This window comes from Paramisgurnus dabryanus, chromosome 19 (genome assembly GCF_030506205.2).
Source record: "Paramisgurnus dabryanus chromosome 19, PD_genome_1.1, whole genome shotgun sequence".
NCBI classification, from domain to species: domain Eukaryota; kingdom Metazoa; phylum Chordata; class Actinopteri; order Cypriniformes; family Cobitidae; genus Paramisgurnus; species Paramisgurnus dabryanus.
The window spans coordinates 26,445,820-26,456,352 of NC_133355.1; the positions used below are offsets into that span (position 1 = coordinate 26,445,820).

Here is a 10,533-nt window from a genome sequence, read left to right on the forward strand (position 1 = left end):
TCAGTGCTTCATATTGCCACCTAGCTGCCTGGAGTGCATACTACATCAAATATCACACACTTCTACGTCACCATATGCACGCAAATTTCCCCCCAAATTGCTCGTATAAACATGGAATAAAAAGTGATAGTGCAACGCCAGTTTTGCGTTTTCTCTTCAGATTGTTTCTTTGTAAACGTAGCCGTAGGCTCACATGATGTGGTTTTTCAAGCAATTCGGAAAATGTGTCGCAAAACTGCAATGGAAATATTTTCTGGTCACCTGATGCAAGTAAGTCACATAATTATTATTTGAAGATGACGGGGTATGTACTAAAGCTTCCCAGAAATACCTCATACGTGTCTGCTCCCAAGTATAAGAGGCATTCCTTGCCGAAAATAATGTAATATTACCTCAAGAAACACCTATACATTGCCGCTTCTAAGTATAACAGGCTTTCCTTGGCATTAATGTTTGGATAATACTCTTACGTCTCCTTTGGTCTCAGTCGACGTGATGTTTGGAATGACTTATTGCAAGAGGAAAAACTATGTTTTGGTCACATATCATTGGTTAATGGAAACGCAGTCATTTCGCAATAGTCTTTTGTCGACATAAAAAAAAATTACGCTAAAGTTTTGTGTATATCTGAAATGGAAACGCAGTTACTTTTAATAAGTATGGAATGAAAAGTCATTTGGATAGACATTTCGGGTAAATATATAAAAATACTGTATATAGTTTCTGTGGTTATAAGAATATATGCACATTTACACTGTTAATTCAGCCAGGAAGTTTGATCTGCTGAAGTTTTTCCTCCATGCTGGACGGTTTGACGTCAGAGCGCTGCGCTGCGAGCCGCAGTTTAAAGAGTGACAGATGTTAGAGTGTAACAAGTATCCAAACCTAAACAGAGGAAACAGGTGATGCTCGCTGGGGTGGGATCATATTTAGGATGTGTGTGTGTGGTTGTGTGTGTGTTTCGGGTAAGAGGGTGTTGGGCAGATGGCATTTGAAGATGTGAATTAAAACACTCGAGCGTGTTGATGATCCAGCAGATGGGGCTTTGGTTTGCTAAAACTAAAGGGGTAAATCGACAAACAACCAGTGACAACGGACAAACAACAGCCAGTCACGGCGGGCATGTGTGTGTTTGTGCGTTTGTTTTTTCAGATGCATGTAAATCAGCCTTTGAGAGGAAGAGTCAAGAGACACTTGAGTCAAAAATCTGAGCGATAGAAGTGATTGTGGTACAGTGGATGAATCTGATAACGGGACATGGGCGTAAAATAGATGTTTTTCAGAAATGCAATTCTTCTATCTCCATCAAGACTTAAAAATAAGATTTAGTTATACGCAACAATTGCAGAATACACATTAGCAAAAAACCTGCAACTGCAATGCAGAAATAGGGTTGGTTGCTAAGTGTTTTTATCCCGTTGCTATGTGGTTGCTAGGCTATTCTGGGTGATTGCTTCTCTTCTCTATAGCTCTAAAGTTGCTTTGGGCCAAATACGTAAATGTAAATGCCTGGTTATGAACACTCTCAGGAAAAATGGTGCAAAAGTTGTCACTGGGACAGTAAAAAACTATTTAAGTACAGGTACCAATATAAAGCTTTGAGGTACTAATATGCACTCCTTAAGTATAAATGTGTAGTTTTGGAAAATAAATAGCTGCATTACATTTAACAAGCTTCACAATTTCATCTTTAATGTAATAGTGTATGACGAATTATGTACAGAAGAGCATTTACGGTTTGTTGAAATCCCCGTCCCAAAATCTGAGCAGTATAATGACAGTAATGCCTGCATGCTGTATTTGACATGGGTGATTAGGGTCACATCAAAGTCTTGCTCCTTCACTACCCCTGGCAATCAGCCTTCCTGCTTTTTGAGTGTATGTAACAAGATCACCCATTAAGCATATAAGCGCCTTGTGCCACTCAGCTAGGTTTCTCTGCCTGTGCTCAGTCAATACAGATTATCCCAGAGTGTTTAATGGCAGACGCTCGCCCTATTGTCGTCGCCCTAAAAGCCCATTTTGTGTCTGAGTAAACATATTCACTGACCAGCTGCCCAGATTTGAATCTGTCTGTTGTTTTCTCTCTCTCTCTCTCTTGCCTGTCTTTTATTGTAACTGTGTCCCTCTGTCTGTCCTGCTAGCGTCCATATGCTTGGAAAGATTAGCCTCTGTTGTTTCTCCAGTGTCTTGCCCCCTGTGATACGGACAATGATTGTCGAGAGCGTAATGTTTCTGCCACTTTTGTTCTTTTTGTTTTCTTGTTTTGCCCTCTTTTCTTTTTTCTGTCTCCTCTGAGGGTGGCATGACGGCAGGCGGGACAGCTGTGATGGAGGGTTGGGTTGGCAGGACAAGCACTTTAATGCCCCCTCCATCCGACCACCCGCTGCTAGACGGCCCGGCCATTGCTTCTTGTATTACGGGGCAAAACATTTGAAAATAACTGGGAACTTTGGCTATATGCATACTCCTTTAACTTACACTTTTAGATTAGCGCTAATATGTTTAAGTTCTAACAGGACATATGAAGAGTTTCGTTGCAAAACGAGATAACTCCGTTTTTAACATTTTTGTCAAAACATGTTTCTTATTATTATGTTATTATTTTGTTTTATGGTTCTACTTAGCTGTATTTTTTAAGTTATGAAGGTTTAAATCAAAACAATTAATTGGAATGCACAATCAAAAAACGAGATTTCTGAAAAATAAAAAACGGAGTTATCTCGTTTTGCAACGAAACTCTTCATATACACTGCACATGATGTATGGCAAAACGTATTTTGAAATATATATATATATATATATATATATATATATAAATCATGCACCCCGCCTTTAATTATGGCTTGGCAAAATTGGCTTATTTGCAAATAAAACATACAAAAAGAAACATTAACTATTATTTATTGTAATAGTTAGATATTTATTGCGTGAAATTGACTTATCTATTTGTACACAAATAATCTGCTTGACCTCATGGAAATCTGGAAGTGTTTTATAAGGTGTCTAATTTGTATGAAATCAAACAGGACAAAACATGTCGTAAAAACACACAATAGAAAAAAGCATTAATCATAATCCACCTCTAAACCCAGGCCTGGCACCACAAAGGGGCAAAAGGGGGCATTGCCACCTCAGGTATGATTTGTGTGTTTATTTTTGGTATTTGTGGCAAGGAAAGATAATTAATTTGTAAAATATGTAATATATTTCATTATTTAATATTACATTTTTATGCAACAGGGCTATGCGTCTCCGACTGGCAATGAAGTATAGATGACTAATCGCACTAAAAGATGATTGGACAGGAAGGAATAAATAAAAATTTCTCTTGGCTGGAAAACAATTTTTATACACTCTATGCACGCCTTACTGCCTACGTATTTCCGCCAAAATCTCAGTTTTACGCTGGCTTCCGGTCTAGCATTATCCGATAGCAAGACGTGGTGGTAGTGTGGTCTTTTTGTCATTTTCAACTAACTAGCGATTGCGATTTCTAATATTATACGTATTATCAACCTTAGTTACATAATAGTTTTAGTTTGTTATATTTTTACAACATTTTAGTTATGAGTTCAACACGCTTTAAGTGTCTTCGGCGGGAAGGTGCGACGTCTCAGTATTGCTGTGTCCCATTATGTGACATATCCTCAAGGTGTAATTCGGTGATTAGTTTCCACACGTTCCCTTTGGACATGGAAATACGAAAAAAATGGATTCATTCTATTCGTCGTGCCGATTATATCATCACTCCGAATTCAAGAGTCTGCAGTCGACACTTCAAGAGTGACGATTTGATTGAGCCGTCAACTCCCACGGGACGCCGGCTTCTAAAGAAGGGGGCTGTTCCCACTTTGTTCGAGTGGAACAACTTCGCAACTTCAACACCAAGGCGCACTGGGGTATGGCAAAGAAGAGAAGTTTCCCCTCCACAGAACGAAGATCCACTGCCTATGGAATTCCAGCAACCAGAACATGATTACTGTTCATCTCCCGTTCCGGCGGCAGTCGATCTTTCTTTAGATCGAACTGAAGAACTCCAAAAGGAGGTGGAGCGCTTGAAGAAGCAAGTGGAAGAGCTGTCTGTCCATCACAGTTTTTGCTTGGGGCGTTTTGCTGCATCTGACGATGACATACGGTTCTTTACTAGGTAAGAGAGGAAATTACCAGATGCTTTAATATCATTATTATAAGATGACATATTAAGACATGTTGTTATTTTTACATTTCGGTATGAAAGTTAGCTTAAACTGTTGGGCATACATTACCTTAAATGTATATTATCACAAATATGTCCAACGTTTTATCTAGGTTTATGACCTACAGTCATCTCATGGCGTTCTGGAGACTCATTGAGCCTGCAACCAACAGAATGGTTCGTGTGACAAGGGCAAAAGGAGCTACAAAAAGCGGTGAAGTTGGAGCAACAGGCAATGCATCTGTAAATATATATATATTTTTTTATTTCTTCATATCATTTATTTACATTATTGATATATATTATGTGTGGGGAGGGGTAAGGAACACAAATGTAGTACTTTTTATGTACGTAAACTGTTTTTTACATTTTATTTTAACAGGGTCACTCCCTACCGCCCATAGATGAGTTTTTTCTCTTTATGGTGCATCTGTCCCTTGGTCTAACACAGAGGGATCTGGCTCAAAGATTTAATATTCACCAGTCCACCGTGAGTCGTATTATTACAACCTGGGCCAATTTTCTTTATACCCTCCTTGGATCAGTGCGCATCTGGATGTCTGAGGAGATGGTCAAGGCTCACATGCCAAAGGAGTTCCAGGATTACCCAGATACGCAAGTAATCATTGACTGCACAGAGCTCCGGTGTCAAACACCATCCTCCCTGTTGCTTCAGAGTGAAGTCTTCTCCTCTTATAAATCCCACTGCACCTTCAAGGGGTTAATTGGCATGGCACCACACGGTGCAGTTACTTTTATTTCATCCCTGTATGCAGGATCTGTCAGCGACAAGGAGCTTTTGAAGCAGTCTGGAATTGTGCCTCTACTGAAACCTAATATGGCTATTATGGTCGATAAAGGTTTTCTGGTGGATGACTGTGTGCCATGCAAAGTCTACAGACCTGCTTTCCTGTCAAAAAGGGAACAGATGTCGGCTGATGAGGTAAGGAAGACGCAGTCCATTGCTCGTCTGAGGGTCCACGTCGAGCGTCTCATCCGCAGGGTGAAGCAACACAAACTATTTGATACTGTCATCCCTCTTTCAATCACAGGAAGCATAAACCAGCTGTACACTGTTGCTTGCCTTCTTGTCAATTACCAGAATGGGCCCTTGGTAAAAGCATGGGCAACGGATTAAAGACTTTGTATGGGATGGATAAATTTTGATTGGCAGAGAATCCTATGTAAATTAAATGTATTTGCTATGTATGTTTTTGTAATCGAGTAACAGAAGCATTTCTTTCACAATGCTAATGTAAAAACTGTAATGCAGCAATGTAAATAAGTAATTTTGATGCAGTTTTAATGTACACCACTAATGTAAACATGTAAATAACTGATACAGTGTTTCTGTAAAGATGAAAATATAAACAACTTTCAAAAAGCTTGTAAAGTGCACCACTAATGCATGTAAATAACTTAGATACAGCTGTGCGCCACTAATGTAAACATGTAAATAACTTTGATACAGTTTCTGTAAACATGTAAATATAAATAACTTTGATACAGCTGTGCACCACTAATGTAAACATGTAAATAACTTTGATACAGTTTCTGTAAACATGTAAATATAAATAACTTTGATACAGCTGTGCACCACTAATGTAAACATGTAAATAACTGAGACCGTGTTTCTGTAAACATGAAAATATAAATAACTTTCATAAAGCTTGTAAAGCACACCACTAATGTAAACATGTAAATTAGTGGTGCGCTTTACAAGCTTTTTGAAAATTATTTATATTTTCATGTTTACAGAAACACGGTCTCAGTTATTTACATGTTTACATTAGTGGTGCACAGCTGTATCAAAGTTATTTATATTTACATGTTTACAGAAACTGTATCAAAGTTATTTACATGTTTACATTAGTGGCGCACAGCTGTATCAAAGTTATGTAAACATGTAAATAACTTTGATACAGCTGTGCACCACTAATGTAAACATGAAAATAACTTTGATACAGTTTCTTTCAACATGTAAATATAAATAACTTTGATACAGCTGTGCACCACTAATGTAAACATGTAAATAACTGAGACAGTGTTTCTGTAAACATGAAAATATAAATAACTTTCATAAAGCTTGTAAAGTGCACCACTAATGTAAACATGTAAATAACATTGATACAGTTTCTGTAAACATGTAAATAACTGATACAGTGTTTCTGTAAACATGAAAAATAAATAACTTTGATACAACTTGTAAAGGTATAGTTCACCCAAAAATGAAAATTCTGTCATTTACTCATTCTCATGTTACAAAACTATATACATTTCTTGGTTCTGATGAACACATATGAAGCTATTTTGGGAAATGTTGGGAACCAAACCATTCGTGGACCTCATTTACTTCAATAGTAGGAAAAAATACTATGGAAGTAAATTGGGTCCACGAACAGTTTGTTTACAAACATTTCTCAAAATGTCTTCCTTTGTATTCATCAGAACAAAGACATTTACTCATTCTAAAGATTTTTACTAAACTATGCAAATGACAGAATTTCATTTTTGGATGAACTATCCCTTTAATGTGCACCACTAATCTAACTCTGGTACTACATTTTTGTAATAAATAACTTTCTTACAGTATAAAACAGTCTGCTTTTTTTACATTTTCAGAGATTTTGGCAGATAGAAATAAAAAAAGAAATGGTCAGCCCTCTCACGAATGGTTTTAAACATTCTGCTGTCTTTGTAGATGCGCTGGATCATCATGTCATCCTGCGCATACACAACAAAATCACACCACTCCAGTCCTGAAATCAGCATTTGACCCTGAACTTGCCAGTAATAAGCATGCTGTTCTTTTAACTGTGGTGTGCCATTTTGCAACTTCAGGTAAGGGCAGTCAACGTAACTTTTTACATTTGGGCACTTTATTTCCAAAAGGCCAAAAACTTGCTGTTCAGTGGGGTCAAAAACAATGCCGTCAGGAGAGCTGCCAAGCCAGGGTGCGTCTGGGTGAATTAAGAATCCACAAGGATAAAAGTTCACTCCACACACCAGACAGTATTCCTCTACCACAGCAGATTCCATTTCAAGACCTCTTTTCATGTCCGCTGTTTGGCGAGTTCCTCTCTGGATCCTTTCAGCCAAGTGTTCAGCTGAGCTCTGGCCACGCACATGACAGACCTCCCTAAAACGAGACGATGTTACTCGCGGCTTTCGTACTGAGTGCCAATCCAGTGATGCACTCTGGTCTTTGGTGGCATCCTCAATTTTGTGAGACATTTCCAGAGTTACAGCCAGTGACTCCATGTGTAGCAGTTCATGTTTGCTATACACAAACAAGCACACAGACGAGTCAAGGCTGTAATCATCTAGTGGCAGATGTGGTGGTGCTGGGGCATCTTTATGGGGCGTGATGTTCCGGGTTGTTGCTGCTGGCTGTTGGTATGACAGAACACTCCCAACCTGAACTTTACCAAAGGCAGAATCCACGAAAGAATCATCATTACACATCCCAATTGTGGTGACTAAAGGGGCTGTAGTGCTGGCAAAATCCTTATACTCCTCTCCCACTTGCAGGACTGAGAGGTCAGGCAGCTCACCAGCAACTCCTTTATACAAGGTACTCCTGAAACAAAAATAAATATTTTACCTTTAAACTATTTCTCATTGCCAGTTAAAAGGTTTGTTTGTCATCATTTTTTCATTCTAGGCATGTAAGATACTTTTTTTTTTTTACAGAAAAACGTTATGCTTAGTCACCACTAACTTTATAGTATGGATAATCTTAAGAACATCTAAGTGTATTCAACTGTGTATTCTGCTTTGAGAGACCATGAATATGAACTGAAATGTATGTAGTTGCCAATTGTAGGAAACTTAAACCCATTTTTGTCTAAAGTAGGGTTTGAGTTTACTTTAGGTTTTGAGAGATAGTATCTTAAAGGTGTGTTTTAATTCATATTCTTGATGTCTAAAAAATTTCACAGTTGAGTACACTGAGATGTTGTCAAGTTTATCATAGGAGGTACTAAAGAAGAAATTTTAGTACATTTCGTAAAAAAAAAAGACCAAGTACATTATGGAAGTACACTTTTTCACCTGCGAAGATGTCTTTCTGTATGTCCCAGAATAAAATCATATGGGTCCGGAATTACATAAGGGTATATAAATGCCATAATTTTTTAACTATCCATTTGTTTAAACCGTAAAAATTTGCATATTACACTATCAGGTTACATTTATAGTTGATTGCAGTATCCACCTTAGACCAGCAGCAAGTTTCCTCTCTTTAGGTCTTGCAGATAAAACCACCATCCCAGTGACAGGACCTGGCCGGACTCCCTAGGAATACCAATGATAATTTTAGGATGAATGTGCCAGATATGTACCATGAAACAAGCAATATATGTCTTGGTCATCTCACTAATTAGACAAAGTTAAGGATACAGGGAAGCAATGCTTATTTTAATAATTGTAATAACTTACCATTGTTCTTGGTTTGTGCCAGCTCTGCTCCGTTTCAGTACAGCTGCTCACTGGAGGAACTGCACTGATGCCAAGCTGAGAGAAATGTGCTGCCTGGTACAGTAGTGCAACTATGTGATTACACAGTGCAGTGCCAGCAACACAAGAACAGCTGCACTGGGACAATATGACAGGGCTGGAGTCCTTTAACACAATCTATAGACAATGACACAAATGACAAAATGTCAATAATAAGACCCCAAATTATCGAGCATTTGCATAAACAATGAGTTATTTTGCTTTTAAAGTGCTAAACATTTACTGAAGATACTTGCATACATGTACAAAAGAAACTGTTATAAATTTAATAAGACAATAAACTTAAAATATGAACAACATGTCATCATTCATGTCTATGTTTGTCTGCCTACTCTCAGACTATGTGGCTTCTCTGTCTTCCTCATAGATCTGAAACAAGACGCCTTCACACTTATCTCTCCTGTTACCTGATCCTTATTAGAAACTGAAAAATGCACAAAGTGACAGTTACAGTGTATTAACATGATAACACCACTTGCAAAAATATAAAAACAGACAATCTGAAAAGGTAAAATAGGAAGAAAACACAACTCTGACTCTAAAAGTAAGAATGTTTGCAAACGAAGCGTAAGGTTACCTAACGTTAGCTAGTTTGTACGCTTGTGAATACTTACCCTCAAAGTTGTCGATGTAACTCGAAATGTACAATTTAAATCCTTTCTCCTTTTTACTGGAAGGAGTGACAGATGCCAACCTCACAATTCGGTTGACGTCGTTCACCGTAATCCGGGGAAGCTCTTGCAAGCAGCGAGTGTAAAATGACATGCTGCTGACAGCGCTTACTAAAACAGTATGTAATAAGCGCTGCGCCGGAAGCTACAGTACAACTGAGACAAAACGCGGAAGTGACCGTGCATAGAGTCTATTGGCTGCCTGTCATGCTGGTTGCTCTCATGTAATGCAACTCAGTGTGTAAGGTCAGCGGTGAGTCATGACATGCATGTAAAATGCAAAACTATTGTAACCTTGATTCATGGTAACATTGTGACATAAAACGATAATCTTTTGTATGTGAGCTACCAACCTTTATCCTCATAGGTATTGGTGAGCAGGCACGTAAACAGCAGTCAACCTGTAAAATTAAATTACTATGGACAGGTTTTATCCAACATTTATCTGCACTATTATTTGTGTTATGACTTATGATATGCGCTATTAGTTTAGAAAGTTTGAGGTACACTGCATGTTCAGAAATTCAATGCATAATTAAGATATTATTATGGTACGAATCAGGATTTTACATTTCCTTTGGCATGTAAGTGTGTATTAGTACATGTTAACAATATGCTAAAGGTACAAACTCCACAATAAACGATGACGCGAGTTATCGTCTCTAATGTAAATCTCTTTTCTTGAACTACAACAAACACACGTATTGTAGGCAACAGTTTACTTCCTGGGATTGGTGATGTAGTAAAGACCGACATTATCATAATTCTTCCCGCTTCGGACTCACAGAGCGTAAGTTAACTCCTGTTAGCATTGCGTTGTAACCAAATCTTTCAAACATGGTAAGGAGCGTCACATTTCCGGGTGACGTCAGCGGTATTCAGGCCAATCACAACGTACTGGTTAGTTGGACAATCATGGACAGTTTTGTACAAAATCTGTGTGGAATAGGAAGACAGGGATATCTGGAGCTAAAAAAATGTACAGTACGTGGAAAATAATGTGGTTTTAACCATAACCACGCAGACACATTGTATTATGACAAATACACAAAATAACTTTGTTTTTTAGCAATGAAATAGGTGCTCTTTAAAAAAAAGCCAAATTAAAATGTAAAGTTATAATTATAATAGTTTTGTCTGTTTGGT

The 10,533-nt window shown here is 38.0% G+C and overlaps 1 protein-coding gene and 1 long non-coding RNA gene across 2 annotated transcripts; one reads left to right on the forward strand and one right to left on the reverse strand.

Annotated features, from left to right (window-relative positions):
* Positions 1 to 3,421: 3,421 nt before the first annotated feature.
* LOC135772909 (uncharacterized) lies at positions 3,422 to 5,859 on the forward strand. Its single transcript, XM_065282499.2, has 3 exons — positions 3,422 to 4,150; positions 4,312 to 4,441; positions 4,581 to 5,859. The coding sequence occupies exons 1-3, from the start codon at positions 3,570 to 3,572 to the stop codon at positions 5,334 to 5,336; spliced, it is 1,467 nt and encodes a 488-aa protein (XP_065138571.2). The 5' UTR covers positions 3,422 to 3,569; the 3' UTR covers positions 5,337 to 5,859.
* Positions 5,860 to 8,413: 2,554 nt separating this feature from the next.
* LOC135772919 (uncharacterized) lies at positions 8,414 to 9,489 on the reverse strand. Its single transcript, XR_010543296.2, has 3 exons — positions 9,331 to 9,489; positions 8,639 to 8,833; positions 8,414 to 8,494 (listed from the first exon to the last, which is right to left on the reverse strand). It is a non-coding gene; the product is annotated as an uncharacterized lncRNA (long non-coding RNA).
* Between the last annotated feature and the right edge of the window lie 1,044 nt (positions 9,490 to 10,533).

What these genes read in the sequence shown, in the direction of transcription:
- LOC135772909 (XM_065282499.2), top strand. Translation starts at nt 3,570, where the DNA reads ATGAGTTCAACACGCTTTAAGTGTCTTCGGCGGGAAGGTGCGACGTCT. An exon ending in GACATACGGTTCTTTACTAG is followed by an intron (nt 4,151 to 4,311) that starts GTAAGAGAGGAA and finishes CGTTTTATCTAG; the next exon opens with GTTTATGACCTACAGTCATC. An exon ending in GAGCAACAGGCAATGCATCT is followed by an intron (nt 4,442 to 4,580) that starts GTAAATATATAT and finishes TTATTTTAACAG; the next exon opens with GGTCACTCCCTACCGCCCAT.